The 18740-nt window shown below is 40.3% G+C and overlaps 1 protein-coding gene across 3 annotated transcripts; it reads right to left on the bottom strand.

The window, feature by feature from the left end:
- Positions 1-1457: 1457 nt before the first annotated feature.
- Positions 1458-18256, bottom strand: smad5 (SMAD family member 5). Of its 3 annotated transcripts, XM_020639438.3 has the most exons (8): positions 17994-18256; positions 7951-8242; positions 7347-7797; positions 6506-6787; positions 5632-5739; positions 2956-3177; positions 2603-2859; positions 1458-2486 (listed from the first exon to the last, which is right to left on the bottom strand). In XM_020639438.3, exons 3-8 carry the CDS (start codon positions 7747-7749, stop codon positions 2343-2345), a joined length of 1416 nt encoding a protein of 471 aa, XP_020495094.1. In that variant the 5' UTR covers positions 7750-7797; positions 7951-8242; positions 17994-18256; the 3' UTR covers positions 1458-2342. The 3 variants fall into 3 exon arrangements, with proteins under 3 accessions (XP_020495094.1, XP_020495093.1, XP_020495096.1); XM_020639437.3 differs by having other exon boundaries at positions 7347-8242; positions 17994-18255; XM_020639440.3 differs by having other exon boundaries at positions 7347-8242; positions 18013-18255.
- Positions 18257-18740: the final 484 nt, after the last annotated feature.

Below are 18740 nucleotides of genomic sequence, written 5' to 3'. Positions count from 1 at the left end.
ATAATAAGATCCTTCTCCCATATGTTCTTTGCTGTTGCAGGATGCCAGGCACGTGTTACATTGGGTGACATTGAAAGGATGGAAGATGTTTTGTGGCACACCACAACAGAGCTGGCGAATTTTGAACTAAAGCTTTGGACACCCATTTTAACCTACAGTCATTCGAGCAGATTGATTCTGCCTGTGTCAAATATACTGAAAAAAAAATGAATGGTTAAAGGCTGCCTTGATCATTGTCATGATAAATATATCAAATGATATAGGCTACTGTAAACAAAAGAGTAAAAACATACCATCAAAACCAGCCTGACAACTTCCTATTGGTCCACGTTTGTATTTCCTGTAAACTTCCTAAAGCTGTATCACCTTTACCAGCTCGTATTCTGAGGATTTGATTCAATGCAAATATTTATTTTTTTGCTAAATTCTGCTGAGACTGAGACTACATCTTCTCTGATGCATTTCTCTGGTTCAAGGTCTGTAGCTCCACGGTTTCTTCGGCACAGGTTCAATCATGTATTTCATAAGGATCTCTGGCTCTCTATCTCAAATTTAAATTCAAATTCAGATTCAGAAGGGCTTTATAAGCATGGACAACATCTCTCAGGCTGTAACAGGATTGGCCTTATTTTGCTGCCTCTCTGAGCTGAGGGCAGCCAGCTGTGTCTGTCTCTATGTTCAGGTTGTGATCACTGAGTCTGCACATGGTTAATGTCTTTCACCACGCTCAGATAATCTACTACGCTCCACCGTCTGTTTAGAGCCAAATAACACTTCAGTTTGCTTTGACTTTTTGGTGTGCATGTCCAATAATTCATATACCTGTCTGTTTCTCTCTCTCTCTCTAATTTGATTGGTCCAGATGTTGTGAGGGCTGTCCTGAGGCCTGCTGCTGTTAGACGGTGTGAGCCTCCTGATCAGCTGGCTGAGGAGACTCACTGTTCTCCTCTTGGTAATGCACAACTTTGTGACGGTAGGAGATGGGGTCACTGCTTTTTAGTGTTCATAAACTTTGATTTCTCTTTTTTGGATTCTAATTAAAAGAGGGAATTGTCACAGCCATTGCTGGGGGTGTTTCTGAGGACTAGGATGCTTGTACAAATCTCTGTTTGCAGAGTCTACTGGGTGTTTGTCCCATTTATCAAAATCTTGTGGCATTGTGGTGAAGAGGCATGTAATCCTAAAGGCAAAGCTTTCGATATACCAGTTGATCTTCATCCAACCCTAACCTATAGTCCTGAGCTTTAGCTAAAAAATAAAACAGGATTGTGGATATAAATCCGTTTCCTAAGGAGGCTGGCTGGGCTCAGCCTTGAAGACAGGGTGAGGAGTTCATATTATGGAGAAAGCTTGTAGTCTGCTCTGTGGTTTGAGTGGTTAGTAGTACCACCAGGTATTCCCTGGGTGTTTGTATCTTGCTTAGTATTACTAGAACAAATTACAAAATAAAACCATAATTGTTACTGAATAACTGTTTTATTTCTTTTAGCTAGTGTCAATATTCTATGAACATATTGCCTTGTACATACACTGAAATTTAAAAATGCCTCAGAAAAAACACAGAGTGCACTGCTTGTAGTTAATAGAATTAGTATCTCTTACTTGCTCAAGAGTACAAATAAGAATCCATAATGCTGTCCATTGTCTGATCATATTCAACCAACTAGTGCTTTTCCAAAAGTTATACAGTTGAAAACGTTGTTAGCTTATGGTATATTAAACTATTACAGTGATTGATCTCCCATGTTAAAAACAGTTCGACATACACAACCATCTCTTAAAGGCAGTAGCTCAGTGTTCTTTTTTATCGTGTAGAAAAAGAAAGAATGTGTTATAACTTAGCCCAATGCGTCACAAATGTTTGTTCCTTTACAATGTGAATGTCTGACACTGAGATGATGTCAGAAATGTTTTCAGAGATTTGTCATTGGTACACAAGGCAGAGTACTGAAATATTGGCTTCGTTATCAACTAAACATACAAACAAAAATATTTGACAAAAGAATAAAAACTTGATGCAAAAAATAATTTTGGACTTGTATTAAAGTGTGACAAATGTGCCCTCAATAGTTCCTGTTGTACTTCGTCAAGCTGTACTGTGTTAATGCTGTTACTAATACTTTTCCCTCTCCTTTTTTTAGGTATATGCTTGTGATGTTACAACAGCTGAACAAATGGTTCAGACTGTTACATTTCCAGCCACAGTTCAATATCCTTTCCCAAAGTTAGGTGTAAACAGTTCAAAAAGTAAGAACAACTTAAATTACAAATCACAGAAGGGAAGAACAGAAAAATTAACAAAAATGTGGAAAGGATTTCCCCAAACTCCAACAAGGCCATCATTAGGACACAGAGGAGATTGGGTTGAGAGGTGAGCCCATTTGAGTTAGCACCTTGTCCAGCCACTGAAGGGGCCCGTGCAGGTGCACCTCAATCCAGCAGGGGGTGCTGGTGACATCCTGTCTGTGATACTCTGCACCCCAGCCCTGTGAGAAAACAGAAATTATGATAGGATGATGTTTGCCAAAAAATTATGAGACTTGTATTGCTGTGTCTAAGTTGTATCATTACCCTCTTAGAAGTTATTTCCTGGAAGCCTTACCTTGACAAAGCTCATCCTTATGGTACACATCTTGGTAAGCTCATAGACGGCCTCAAAGCCATGGTTGACTGATTGGGCCAACAGCTGAGCAAATTCTTGGTTGTTGAAAATCTTAAGGCTGCATCCACTGGGGATTTTGCAGACGGTTGTGGGATGAAAGCCATGGTGGTAATTACAGTTTCGGCTCTGGACAAAAATGCTGGTGTCACTGAGGCATTCTGCGTACACCTCCCCTCCCACATAGTACAGGTGCACTCCTAGTTAAAAGACATACAAATGATGGTCTGAGCATTAAAAGCGGCCTCTGTGAATGCCTACCAATGTACCTGTTGTGTTGTAACTGTTAGTCATACCTTTGCCAATGTGTCTGCGAGTATTCTCAATTGTAGAGTTACGGTTGACGTTTGACAGGAGTCCAAGGCAAAAGCGGTTCTTGTTGTTTGAAGGGTCAGTGAAGCCATCCACCAGTACGCTGGTTGATGATGCATGGTAAGCCTCACCTACACGATTGTTGAGTTCATAGTAGACAATCGAGCACCAGTGGCTTGGCTCCTCATACTCAACTGGTTGTACATCTGGGGGAAAGAAAACATGTGAACAAACATTTAAAATGGGTACTGCAGTCCGTCTCCTCCCTAAAGTTGATGCTCACACAGGTTGCAGTGTCGTCAAAACTGAAGCTTCAGTGTTTAGCCAGCTCTGCATCGTTCTTGAAAACTTTCTGGGTTCTAACCTCTCCACATTTTTCAAAAGCATTTCCAACATTTCTCCCAGTTTGACCTTGTTTCTGCTCGTGGAGCTTTTTATAAAAATGCAGAGGCGTTTGAGGTCAGGTAATATCCGTTAAATCTGAACAAGTTCCCTTGCCTGCTTCAAATACTTCAACACCTGATGGTTTGCAGTTTGACCTGCAAACCGAGGCTTGTCCTAAACAGCTTTGTGAGAGTGCCTTAAAACCAACTACCTTCTCTGGTAAAAAACCAAACCAAGACCATTCAGGACCAGAGTCTGAAGTTAGAAGGAGGAAACACTGGCTGCTGCATTGTTCTCAGAGAAGCCAGAACTTCAACACAGCATGTTTTCTTAATGTCTGGTGATATAGTGAAGTTCTTTTATGATTTCATTCAGTAGATATCTGACATATTGCTCCTTTATTATGAGGGAGAGAAAACTGAGAGTTTGTATGCTTTGTATAGAGGCTATCCGGTACAATGGTAGCAATACAATTTAACCTGGTGAGATGCCATGGCAAAACCTGTGCTGGGAATTCTAGCATTACCAAGCAGCAGACCTGCATATTTAACACTTTATTAAAGCAACAACTTAGCTATGTCTATTGTTACCAGGGCATCTGTAGCCTGTTGTATTTCTTAAATACCATACTGTGTAGATGTGTGATGGCTTTCATGACATGGTGAATATATTTGAGTGAGCTACAAGATGTGCCATGTGTGTGTTAAAAAACCAATTGAAAACAAGAACTGCCAAAGGGGCGAGGGAGAACAATGAATTAGTCATTTCATCATTAGAAATCCTGCAGCATTTCAATAATCGCTCACTCAATGTTTCATTTGTCTACCCTTAAACAGTTTTGAATGAAACTCAGTGTGTATGTTCAGGAAATAAACAAAGACGTCTCCAGTCAGTTTCAACAGGATTGATCAAAGGCATCTTGAATATGAATGAACGACTGATTAAAACAAGATAATAAAAACAAACAAAACCAAAGTAAGAGTGTCCGAATAGAAGCAGGTAGAATTAAAACGTATACATCCCTGACCCTTTCTAACTCTTTTATTAGTTCATATATTATTCCAACAAATGCTTAAATGGATTTACAACTTATATTCAAAAAGTGTCCCGTTTATTTTCCAACTTAAATAAATAACAATCCCAGTGTATTAACAGTCCTAATATCCACCCAGAGTGACAAATTAAATAGGAACACCCCTAAAACAACCTTTCCTCCGTAATGAACAGATATGTGATAGGCCACGCCCACTTCCATCAATCTTCTTGAGACACATATCTACACATGTCATTCTATTAACTTATGCTGATCTTAAAAGAGAACAAATTGAGCGTTAAAATGACATTATGTGTGGGGGTCTGCAGCCTTGCCAAGTGCACTTCAAAGAGCTTTTAAAAAAATGGCTGCCTTTCCAATTATTCCCAAAATAAAAGTATAAATCTGAAAATGAACAAAATATATAATATATGTCAAATATATTTGACATGAATATTTAACATTTTTACAAGTTAAACATGTAAAATGCAATGCGATACAAGGCAAGATGTTCATTTTCATCTACAGTATTTCTAACCACTGTTTCTAAAATGCGTAACCTTTAGACACACAGAAGTCATCAAAAAGCACTCTTGCTATCTAGCAACTGATCTGCTAAATCATTTTCTTTATTCAACTACCTATATTCAGCTAAGCAGTTAGCTTCTCCTGCTATGGCTTCTTTTTCTGCCTCTCCTGCTCTGTGTGTTAGATGTTTAGTTACTCCTCATCCTCCTTGACCGTTAATGGTACATGTATTTAATCTATTTTATCCCAGCTTTGGAGGCGAAGGATTCAGATTTAGAGTTGAGGTTCTGAACAACTGATCCACAGTCATCGTTTGCAATACGAGTTAGCCAGCCCCCTGTAGCCTTTGAGGGCAGACCTTGCCTAGCTTAAATATACCCCACTCAGAGACACACCAGCTGAGAGTGAGACTCCAGTCAGAAATGTGAAGTTAGCAAAGTCAGCTGTCATAGTGAGGTGTATCTGAGGGGCAGAGTGGGAGATGTTGACTTAAAGTTGCTGACTAAAACGAATCGTTGATAAATTGTATTTCATGTCAGCACTAATGACTCCCGACTACGCCAGTTGGAAGTCACTAAGGTTAATGTGGAGTCCGTGTGTACTCTTGCTAAGACGATATTAGACTTTGTAGTGTTCTCCCTCCCTCAGCGGACCAGTGATGACATTTGTTTTAGTTTTTAAACATTGAGCTGATGTCAATCTAAATGTTACTAACCTCCTCTTGTGATGGTCTGCGGAGCCAGCGTGCTACTTGTTTCCATGGACTGGCTCTCCTGGCCAAGTTGCTCATCGGGGGGCATGTAGGCAGGGGGTGGGGTGTCAGCTGTCATATAAAGGGTGCAGTTAGAAAGGATGAAACCAGGTGTTGCTGCTAGCACACAAACACACACCACAGAACATGTCCCGGACATATGACTCACTTGTTAAGCCAAACAATGATCTATTCCTGACAGAGATGCAAAATGAGCTCATTATTGAGGCAAACAGGAAACCCCCACTTCAAGGCACTGAGGACATTTTAATGTTAATCATGCTTACTATGTTTTTCTATTTTGACAATTAAGCTTTTCTAGACAAACAATTATATATACAGTATATTCTGAAATCCTTAAATGTCATTAAAATATTTTCTGCCAACTTCCTGCAGCCACTAAGCCAACAGATATCGTCTGTAGAAAACTAAAACAGGATAGAGAAGAAATCCCCAGACACACATTATTTCAATAGATACCTACAAAGGGGTCCAAACCACTGGACAGTGGAAAACAGTTATTGCATAACTTATTATTATAATTTCACTTAATTATTCAATGTATTGCATCCAAAACTTTAAATTAAGTTTTAAGTTTTTTTAAGTTTTAATCCTGTCTTCTCTCGTAACCGAAAACTAAACTAATGTTTTGTCTGAGTTTTTATGATCACAGATCTACTTTTAGTTTGCCAATGCCTCGGCTTCTTCATGGAAAAACGGTCGTTGAATAAAATTACCTCTCATATTTTTAGTTAATCATTAAATTATTATCATCATTGTAATAAATCAAAGTAAAGTTTATTGTATGACAACCAAATTTGCAGTTTATTGGGCATACCTGGTAGCTGGAATGGACTGGAGGGCCCCGAGCTGGCAGGAGAGTTTGGATAAGTACCGCTGCTGGCTGGCGATGGAGGGTATGGGGAGTTAGGAGAGATGGGAAAAGAACCTCCTCCACTGTTGCTGCTGCCGCCCCCACTGTGCGGCTGCGGGAAGGATTCTGGAAAGGTGGCGTTGAGTGGCATGTGTGGCTCATTGTGGGTGAGATTGCGGAATTGCACCAGCAAGCTGTGCTGAGGGTTGAACTCGCTGTGTCGTGGTACCAGGACAGGAGGGAGCACTGGGAGGGAGAAACAAAGGGGTAGAAAAAAAGTTGGTTAAATTCATACAAAACATAGTGAGGGGGAGGAATGTTATTTTCTTTCTTCTGAAACAACTGAATATCATATGTCAGGTACTGATGTCTAACAAACACATCCTTGCCCTGAAAGCCTAGCTGACTTAACCCTTGTAAATAATGTATCATCTTCAGTTTTGATGAGGAAATGTAAGCTTCTAGACAGGCTTGGAAAAGTAGAAATGGAGGGGACAAGACTTGTAACACCACGACCATAAAGTTCTTGACTAACATTGTTATAAAATGTCTTATTATATTTTACCAAAGGTACAAAAACAAAGATATCGAATTTAAAATTAAATAATAGAAAATGAATAAAACCCTTAAATTGGAGAAAATAAAATAGACAGATTTTGCTTCTGATCTTTTAGTTACAGCTTTATCAGATCCTCATGTTTGTTTATGGGGGAACAGTCAGATTGACACTGAGCTAAACATCATTACAAATATGGAAATTACAGAAATCTGTTACAACTGAGAACTTTATTCCCGGAGTACATACCTGGACTCTCCACTCGTTTGTAGTGATATGGGTTGATGCAGACCTCCTTCTGTTTGGAACCAAACGGGTACTCACACACCTCCAGAGGCTTAAGCTCATGGTGAGACTGGAGGTCAGGCCAGCGCCACACTCTGCAGTAAATAACGTGAGGCAGACCTTTTCTATGAGAAACCTGTAGTCGGCCATCCAATGATCTTGGAATAGTAACACACTTGCTGGGCTGCCCAGGGCAGCTAAGAGCCTTCTCCAAGTCCTCCATGGCTCCTTTCTTCTTCTTCAGCTTTTTCACCAGGGCATCCACAGCTTTTTCTGCCCATTTCTCCTCTTCGTCTCCTTGCTTCCAGCCAAGAAGCCGCTTCACTGCTGGGCTTGTGAAGGAGAAGAGACTGGACATGGAGGTCATGTTGCAGTCTGTATATGCTGAAGGGACCAAGGAGGCTCCACAGGTTTCCTACAAATAAGTTCAAACTAGTGTTTGAAATCAAAAACTTGTGAAAGAGAGGACCAGGGAAACTACTTGGGGTGGGGGGTGGGGAGTAGGAGTCTGACAGGCTAAAAGAGATAAGGGTGGGGTAGTGGACAGAGGGCCTAATACTTGTCTGACCCAGGACAGGAAGCAGGGGAAGGATGGGACTCTGCAAGCCGGATGCAGCTTCTGCTGCTCAGGAAGGGCCCTGCAGCAAGCTGGCCCTGAGCTGGGTCACCCCCACTTATGAAGAGAGAAGGAGCAGGCCGCAGGAGCTGGATCAGGACCTCCGTCCTCTGTCAAATTGTCTTGAGCCGGTTGACAGGTTTAGAAACAATGAAGTGCTCACTTCTTAATATCAAGCCCAAGCCACTTGCTAGATTGATTTCTCCATCAATAAAGAGTCCATGTTCTACCCCACTGCGGTGTCCTGCAAAACAAAGAGAAAAAAAGAGCAGATACATTACAAGTGGGGTACCAGAACTCCCAGGGGTCTGCGAACCATAGCTTAGGGGTCCGCAAAATACTTTACAAACAATTGTCAAAGTGTGCTATATCGTTGAAAAAGCATATCTACAGGGACCTCTTGCACCAATATAATCAGCTATTTTGTCTAATACTCCCGCCCACTTTAGTTTTGTGCCATTAGATCAATTCTGATATGATCGTGACATGTCTGTCACTTCAAAAAAACACCTCTGAGCCAACATTTTCTCAAAGTTTATAAAATGAATTACTTGGAAAGTGTAAATGTAGCCTAATTCTATTGTTGCAAAGTATAGTACATTATACATAGTATTAATACATGCTTATCAACGATACGATAATGAGGGGGTCCTTGGAATAATGTCTCGCCTGAAAGGGGTCCATGGTCTAAAAAAGTTTGAGAACCCCTGCTCTAATGTTCCCAATATTTGTAAAAACATCACAATTACAATACAATATAAACATTTAGAAAAACGTTCAATTAATTATTAAGGCGTCTCGCACTTCTGCACACAATATTGGGCTGGTGTAACCAGCAATAAGGATTAAACCACTTCCAGCCAAGAATAACAAGAAGAAAATCATTTCTAGTCTTGTGACTATCCAAAGCGCTTTTACACCGCTTGTCCCACCTACATGTTCACACACTGATGGCAGAGGTTGCTATGTAGAGAGATCATCAGAAGTAACTAATCCAAATCACATACATGCATATGCTGCCGCCAAAGCAGCGGGAGCAACTTGGGGTTAAATGTCTTGCTCAAGGACACATTGAACCTGCAACCTTCCGGTTGAAAGACGGCTGAATCTACCAACTGAGCCACAGCCGGCCCATATGGAACTGTTTGAAATTTGTCCTAACTGACAGGGTGCAAGAAATGTTTATTTACAGAGTTTGCATAGTTACTGTCTATACTTTTGATGGCGACCCAACGAAGCCTTTGAATGAGCCAATGAGACTGAACAGTCTGCTCAGAGTCAAACAGAGCCGTGCTCAAACAGTCAGCGATAGGAGATATAATCATGTCGTTTAAACTGTTGCCACCTGAGTTTTTCTGCGCTCACCTGTTGTGACAACAGAATCAAAAATGAAACAGAAGGAGGCGATATCAGCAAGTGCGTACCTCGGATGTTGACTCAAAAGAGGAAACAGTACTGAATAATAACTAAGTGGTGCAGAAAAAGCTCAAATGGTGCTGAACATGTATTAATATGCAGAGAAAGACATTTGGGTGGCTAAAAAATAGCGATGCATTAGAGATTTTTACCTAGTCTGACCTGCCGAGACAGATTTTGGCTGATACCGGTTATCTGTCTTTAAAGCTCTATTATTGACAGCAAAAGCAAACCAATTTTTGGAAGATGTCTTTAATTTAAATTATTTTTTTGTTAACACTGACTGTTAACGGTTACAAAAAACCCTAAAAACAAGTAACATGACCATCTCTAATTCTCACTCATATTGAATGTATCACAATAATGAATCAAAAGATAGAAACAGAAGTTTACTGCTTTACTCTGTTCAGCTGAATTCTCCCTGACTCCTGAAGAAATTATCACTTTATCATTTAAAAAAAAAAAAAAGAAAGGGGGGGGGGGGGGGCTGGAGGGTCTAATCAGTCACTCCCTTCAAAGTACTAAACCTAGCTTTAACTCAGTAGAATGCCAAATAGAGCAACAACACATTCAGCCAGTCTCAAAGATGACTGGAGTAGATCCTGAAGTAATAATTCATAAATAGTCATTGAGATCATGGATCTATGAATCCAAAATCGTTTTCAATCAAAAATCATTCTGAATCGAATCATAACCCCCAAGAATTGAAAACGAATCGTGAGACAACCAAAGATTCCCCGCCCTATTAATCTATAATATTTCAAAGTGATAGGCTGCTTCTCAAATCAGGACAAACTTTTTTAATAACTCGCTCATACACTGAGGCTTTATCATTCAAGTGTCCTTCCGTGACCAAATAATATTACAGGAATATTAATTAAATATGTTAACGTGCTCCGCTTGCCAGTCAGTCACAGGGCTGACATACAGAGATTGACAAGCAGCCACAATCACACCTACATAGGGGGGCACAATTCTTGCTAAAATGTGAATCACAATTTTTCATGAGAATTGAGATCAGGATTCTCTCACAGGATTTGTATTTTTTCAACTCTACGTGAAACCTTGGCCAACTCCAACACGTTAAGTGCCTGCCTCCTTCCTGCTGGTCTACATGTTATAATTAATAATTGTGATCGCAATATTGATAAAAAGGGTTAGCCCCAGAAGCAGGGATGTTCAGTTTTGTTTCCTGACATCGGATTTCCCGCCAGCACCCACACCCCCACACAATACTAGGCATGTTGTGGTTAACCGGTTAATTGTAAAGGCTCTGTTACACAGAGTGTTTCTGTGATCAGGCTCAAAAAAGGGGGTAGAAAATGATTTTGGGCACAACCCGAAGAGAAGCAAAAAGAAAGTGACACATGGCCGCGAGTAGCTTTACTATGGTAGAGGGACACTGCAGCGATGCTTTGTGTCCCCCAAAAATGAGTGAAGTCCCCAGTGTGGGAGTATTTCAGGTACACCAAGAATGACCAGGAAGTTATTCAAGACGATGGGCTGTCTTCTGCAAAACCTGCTAGGTAAAAAGTTGCAGCTGTGTCAAACACATTTAATTTGATGCTGCATTTGCGACATTAGACCACCACATAGCACTATACTCCTAAGTAAAGGTAATACATAATAACAGTGATATCATGTTAGTTGCAATTAGTTACTTGATGAAACACTGAGTTCATCAGGAATTTAGTGTAATCATGTCACTTATAATCAACAGCGTAGAAGCAACAGTTTTGGCATCAGTGTAGAGTAAACAAACAGTAACGCTGCATGTTGTCTATGTAGGACAATAGTCCTCATCCATGTACTGTAAACACTAACTTGTAAGTTAATATATCAGGTGTTAAACACAAACATTGAGCTTTTAGACTTCAGGCACTCTACCACAGATTACATTCATAACAATGATCAATTATCAATAACACTGCATGAGAGATGTTCTCAATTTTATTTCATTTCTATTGTTTCTACTAAAACATGAAACAAACAAAAACAATCATTTATAGGATCTTCTCATGGCACATTTGAGGTCAAGGCTGATTGAATGACAGACACACTTGAACCTGCCTGCACGATGATACAGTATGCTGCACGGTAATAATTGCCAAAATCCAGTAGAACTGTGCTCAAAAATCGATATGTCAATATATTGTCATGTGCTCCTTGCAAATACATGTATTGATGCAGATTCAGGGAAAATAAGTTTTAATTGCAACCCTGTTATCACTACTGGTGAGCTGTGTGTGTGGAGGCTTGTAATCAAAACCAAGAGAGAACAGAATCACATCTGCAGCAAGCAGCTGCACATAACGTGGCAATAAAAACCACACAAGTTTGGTGTTATAACTTCAAAATACTAAATTGTAGAGCTTTCGCACACAGAAATCTCCAGAAAAAGTCAAGCTATTTCCCGGAGGAGCTCTATATGTGAACACAAACAGCTGAATTTTTCGCTCAGACTTCAGAGTTTCTCCTGCCAGATCCCTAGTATTTTTCCGAAGCAAGTCTGAGTGGGCTGATGTGAGAACGCAGCAGGATATTTTTTCGGAGAATTCACCTTGGGGGAGTGACGTTTCTATAAAGTTACTGCTGCAAGGTGCATAGAGTGTCTGCACGCAAACACTACGATCTCCGTGCACGTAATTAAACGGTTGCATTACGTTTTCTGTTCGCCACTAAGTTGTTCTCCGCTCTTTTTTTTTTTTATGTTGTCATTCCGTTGAACTACACATAACAATGAAATAAAGGCAATCATTGTCATTCTAGCATCATGTAGCGGACTCCGTTGCTTCGTCCGTTACTTCAGCGTTGTTATTTAACGTCACGTCTTATCTCAGGAGAACCCCGCCCGTCTGACAGGGATAGTCTCCAGCTGTGAGGTGTACAGTATATGTGAGAACACCCAGGTTGGGAGAATCTCTGGAGCAGTCCTCCTGAAATTATCTAAATATTTTCCGGAGCGCATATGTGAAAACGGCTATAGACGTCTCTCTTTTTCTTTCACAATCTGGTCCCCTGCAGAGTATATAGAGGGGTACAAAATGAGGGAGATCGATCAGTAGGGATGGGTATAGTAATGATTTTATTGAAAGCAGTAGCGGTATTGGTAATACTTATCGATACATCAGGGTGTGGTGTATTAATTTAATAATAGGATATCAAGACACATTGCTCTCTCACGGGCCAAGAAAGAGCGAGAGGCGTGTATAGGCGCATGTTGACAGTGAAGCAGACGCGACATAAAAACAGTAAGTTAATCTTGTGCCTGATTTAAAGTTGTAGTTTTAATCTTAAATTTTTTTTTGCAAAATACTTACCAGTTTAACCACTTATATTCCTGTATAATGTTTTTAAATGCACAAAAGTTGTGCTGATAAGTTTCTTAAATGTTTTTAAATGTCTTTGTTGGGGGTCTGGATATCTCCCTCTGAACAATTTTAAAGCACGAGAAATGTTTTCTCTACATTCTGATAAATTTTTATGCACAGTGAGCGTTTTCTGCACCACTTTAAAATGATTTAGTAATGTGTCCTTTTTTGTATCTTTAAATCTATTTTAGTGTTCATCAGGCACCTTTTTATACAGTGATGCATTCATTTAAAAACATGTAGACTTGAGAGCTGCTGACTGACATCACTTCAAGCAGCAATAATGGAAATCAATGAATAGAAATAAATTATTGTAGGCCTACTTGTTCAAACATTTTTTTTAACTAATGAGGTCCGGACCTCGCTAATATGAGGGTGCTCTGGGGGTGCATAGATAGATCCCCATGTGACCGGAACCTGCAGGTTTTCAGCCTGCTTGGCCGTGATCAGTGACCGGCCGGTCCACATAAGTAAAGTCAATTCAGTGGCGATCAGACTCACATAAGCCATTTCATGCCCCGTGCAGCGACACAAAAACTATTGGATGGCCACACACACAACAACATGTAGGCAGTGAAGACGTAAGGTGCACATCAGCAGAGAAGAAAATGGTTCGACAAACAGGAGGAGAAACTCTCTGCCCATGGCAGATCCGCTCGTGTGTGCTGCCCGTGTGTGTGTGCTCCCGCTGTGTGTATATATCTCCCTTGCAGACGTATGTAATTAATATTCCTGTTATATTATTTGACAATGGAGGGACACTTGAATGATGAAACCCCAGAGTATCAGCACGTAATTAAAAAGTCTGACCTGATGTGAGAAGTATCACTTAAACGCTGCAAATTGAAAATCAAGTGCAAACTCCTAAAACAAATGCAACGGCTGAAACACGCTGCAAAAGAAACAAGCCCGCTGCAAAAAAAGTAAAAATAAAATAAATGCATTAACATCTACTGCGCTGTGGATACAGAAACAAATCAAGTCAAAAACATAAATATTCAGAAAATAACTGCAAATACAGAAACACTGGAAGTTCAGCCTTCACAAAGGAAGTGCTCCAGGCCTGTAGGGGCGCTCTGTGGAACTGTTTATGTTTAGATAGGGAAGTTGTGTCGTTGCAAGACACAGAATAACATCAATATTAAAAACCAGAGATCAAAGCGAGACTGGCTTGGATTTTGAAATTGGGGTCGAGACAGACGAGAGGGAGTTCTGTTACTCGGGATGCCTGGAGCTAGTGCTAACTCTGGGGCAAATGAGCTCCAACTCCAACTCATCCCTTTGCAGCCGCTTTCACAGCCTGACACATCGTGCTTTCGACATACCAAGAGTAAGACTCCTGGTTAAACTCAATGCTCATCTCTTTGCTACAGTTTAACATAACTTCCCTGTCATCAAACAAGGACACTTCCGTGTTTCCCCTAGGTTGCAGTTGTAGCAGTGGTAGTGAAGTGGAATAATGTTTTAGTAACTATTTACATTTATTGGACAACATAATTAACCAACAACCACCCTATTGTCATAACCCAGGAAGTGAGTAATGGCAAAAAGACGAAAAGAGTCATTTCCCAAAGAAAATGAATCATTTATTTCACAACTCATTTTTATTTTTTTTTAAATCAGCAGCTGTGCACCACCACTGCTAGATGCATATAGAGGAAACACTGCACTTTACCCAAGGAGAAACCCCATTCCCTGGGCCTGTTAACTTCAAAATCCTGGTGGTCTGAAGTCCCGTACTCATGCCGGGCAACAGTACTGGTAGCCGGGCAGCTAACTTAACAGAGCTACTTGTCAACAAGACCTAATTTTTCGAAGTCGGACAGAATGGCAGACGCAAAACAAAAACTGGACATTTAATCGTGAAATCTTGTGCTGCTCTGTGTTACTCTCAGGTCATCAGAGATGTTTATGAAAGACTGGAGTCTCTTAACAGAGACAAACAGTGCCAGTTGTCTCATGTGAATGAGTCCTTCGCAGGCTGAATGTGCATTTGTAAATCAATGTCTTATATTTTAATTTATTTTTTAGGTAGAGGCAACCCATGCCTGCCTACTCTCTACTCTGCAGATTTTGTTTTTACTTTTGACGATGATACAGTGCCGCCACACACCAGCATAATGCAGTAATTGCAGCTGTACATAACAAATTCACCAAACGTTGTCCTCAGAAAAACATGTTCTCAGTGACAGTATGGGTCATATTGGCCAAAGCTCTGGCGGTACAAAATCTGATAGAAACAAAATCCTTTTTCAACAAGAGGTTTTTCTATTCACAATACACTGTTCTGTATTGGAATGATGAGGTGCGTCCCTCAGATGCATGGAAACTGAGCTGATGGTGTCCTTTTAGTTTTGGGCTGGGCAATATCGATATTTTAGAAGGAAATATACGGTAAGACAATATTTTTTTGTTTTGTTTGTTTTTTCAGACAATATTGTTTAAATTGTAGAGTAGAGTTCAAATTATGTTGAACGTTTCTTGAATACAGCCGCCTGCTTGGACTTCTCTCTTCACCCTGCTCCACCTCTCTCTCCCTCTCAGCAAAAAAAGAAAACTGTGTGTATCTTGTTATGCAGGAAAGGAACATTAATTATATTTAAGGAGCATCTTATTTTTTTTAATTTCACCAAGGGTGTTTTTGTTGTCATATTTCATGTACATGTTAACAATTGACAACAGGAAGGCTGTTAATAAAAGTGCCACTTTGACATTTAAAATGTGGCCCATTTGGAGTTGACTCTTTACAGAAAAAATAGAGATATATTGTTTATCAATATTCAGCTAGAAATATTGAGATATGGTTTTAGGTCTATATAACCTAGCCCTAATTTTAATGCATCAGAAACTCAGGATGCAAACCAGACGACCCACATCCCCCCAATCAACCGTAACAGTACTGCAATTACATAGTTCTAGATGCAAACTAAAGCAGAGGTTAACCTCTTAAAGTAGAACATGTGCATATTAAAGGGGTCATATTATGCTTTTTCTGGTTTTATATGCTCTTTAGTGTGTTTTCCAAGTGTCCTGTGCATGTTTAGGCACATCTATGTGCAAAAATTAAAAGTCCACGGAATATCGTACATTCTCCTGTTAGCTGTAGCATTAGCTGCATGTAACGCTCGGTTCTAGCCCCCCTCGAAAAAAATTTGCCAGTGTGACGTCTTGTCAGTGTGAGATCACTGCTCTAAGCCCATTGGCTCGTTGTGACAAGCCCAGCAGCTCATGTTGCACGACCGTTAACTTCTGTAGCACAGTCGTGCTAAGGTGCTAATGTTTTTGCTCCACTCAGAGCCAAAGTGGCTGCATTCCCAATATGGTAAAAGGGGCGTGACATTTCCGAGAACCGTGCTGAGTGACTGACCAATTACGGCAGAGCCAACAGGCCGACCAATCAGATCAGACTTGGCACACGTGAGGACTCTGAACGTGGGCACTTCAGAGCCTTAGAGAGAGAATCAGAAGCGAGCCGGTGCATGAAGCGGCAGTTCATGAAAACAGACACTTTTTTTTATAACTTTAGCTATTGTGAACATACTTTAGTAGGTACATAGATTAAATATACGAACCCCAAAAAGGGCATAATATGACCTCTTTAAGGACACACTCACACTAGGCAAAGTTGTCCCGTACCCACATCGGAGAACAACAAAGAACATGACAGCTACTTTATTGACACGATAAAGGCTGTCCACGTTGTGAATCATGCTTGTACATGAGGCATACCATGCTGAAGCACACCTCTTCCAAGCGTGCCAGGGCCAAGGCAGTGTACCGTGCTTGGGCATGGATCGGAGCAATCTCACACTATAGTCAGACTAACTGGACTTTAGGGATGAAGCGTGCTTAGGGTTGCCTAGTGTGAGCGCACTGTGCAAAGTAAGAAAACTTCCACCCTTAAACAGTTCCTTTTTCTGACATTCACCAGACAATCCTCAAGCAGCTTTTAATTCATCCCCAGATATGTCAATGCCGTTGTTGCTCTACATCAGCAGTCATTTATGAGTTTATGGTAGAGGGGCAAGTACAGCAAAGAATAAATGTAATATTCAAAGACAGGGATGGAGAGGAGACATACCGTTTCATGAACTTAATATTTGATACATTACACTTTCCAGGATTAACCACGGCAACAGTCAATGTAAAGTCATTTTACAATTTAAACGAGTGTTTGGCCCTCATGACACAAGGTAATCATTTTCTCAAACTGATAACCATCACACTTGTGCCTCATTTTGCTTTCACCATCAGCTGCTAACAAATAAATCAACACTTTCTGAACATACATTTTAAATATCTCTCTTTTATGTTCAGTAAATGTTGATTTATGTTGAATTGAAGCCTCTGTTACTGAATATTACTGTCCACATGAGCTCTTACATCCTGAGCAGTGTCGTTGAATAATATTACCACACACTATTTTAAAAGATCAGGAGATTAAATGTAGGCCCCAATGAACACTGATCTCTTCACACTCATCAGAAGGCCATTCCTAAAAACATGAAAAATAACCCGAATGTGTGAACTACAAATATCCATAAAGATGTCATTATTCCTGGAGTTAAAGAAGACGAATATCACATATATTGACACAGGACGACCCACACATCATAGATATCTCTGTTGTGTGAAACAAGTATAAAGTATAAAGTACAGGAGACAGACGAAGCCCCCCCCCCACCCACCCACAAGACAGAAAAGACTCATCCAATGGTTTACAAATACCAAAACAGTTGTATGTAAAAGTAACTAACTCGTCAATATGAAGTGGGTCACACAAACACGTACAATAAACAATAAACCTCATTGCGGAGGCTTTCGCTTATCCTGGTATGTAGCTAATGTAAGCAACCTGGAGAATTTGCTAACTAGCTAAGCTAACATCAGAACTCAACTCGGTTCGTTTGAACTTACAGGGAGATACATAAGAAACACAAACACTGCATTTGTGAAGGTGTAAAGTTACGGGTGCCTTCTTCTAGTTGTAGTTTTACATGCTTTACACTTTCAGCACACGTCGCTTTATTCTTACTCCTCTTCCTCCTTTCCAGAAACTTTTTTTAACTTCTCACATCTAAGGCTAAGCTAATGCTAGCTGTTAGCCCAGTCCTCCGAGGGAAAGTTATCCTGTGTCCTGCGCACCCTGCCATCGTAGCTAACTAGACTACTTTTCAGTGTTGTAAGTGTACGGCGTTTGTCACATACCCTTTATCAATGCACGCACCTCTTTGACTTGATTTCTTTCGATGTTCAATGATAGGTTCTGCTTTCTCAAAGATTTTCTATCGTTCTCCAGCAGAGCTTCCCTCCGTCTCCCCCTGCCATATCCTCCAGCTCCTGGACACAAGTAGTTCGGTGGGGCGTAATGTAGATCACTCCGCCATCCTGACAAACTAGTACTTACTTTTACGGTGAAGTTAGGAAGAATTTCAAGACGTATTACTTGAAACGTGCTATTGTAACATAAGTCACAACAACTTTCTTACATTACTGCTTTTGTAAACATGAACTCAGTGGCTCACTTTTCAAATTATTAATTGGCTCCGCCTGCGACTAGATAATGTGTGTAATGTCCTAAATGCACACACGCTTTCCTCCTTGTAGTCCGTGGGTCAGAGCCGTAATATTTACAGTCTATGGTCAGAGCCCAAAATTCATTTGTACTACTGAAGGTGGCAAAACTTAGTAATAATTTATAAAAATGTCATCGTCTGAAGATTATATTTTGGTATTAGAAATATTCCTGAGTGGCAGCTGTGTCGCAGTATAACCAGCTTTCAAAGTCAACCACCCCTAAATTAAAATGCATTTTAGACGCTGGTGTATATCCTGGTTTAGCCTACGCTCACGGTCAGCACATTTTTCAAACTTGTATAATTTCGTGTTATCATTTTAAACAGAGACCTTTCATTCAAGACCAATTGTGAATCTTTCTGCAAAATATTGAGGTAA

This window comes from Labrus bergylta, chromosome 9 (assembly GCF_963930695.1).
Source record: "Labrus bergylta chromosome 9, fLabBer1.1, whole genome shotgun sequence".
In the NCBI taxonomy this organism is placed as follows: Eukaryota; Metazoa; Chordata; class Actinopteri; order Labriformes; family Labridae; genus Labrus; species Labrus bergylta.
The sequence above is the reverse complement of the archived record's forward strand: the minus strand, read 5'-3'. Positions and strand labels throughout refer to the sequence as shown.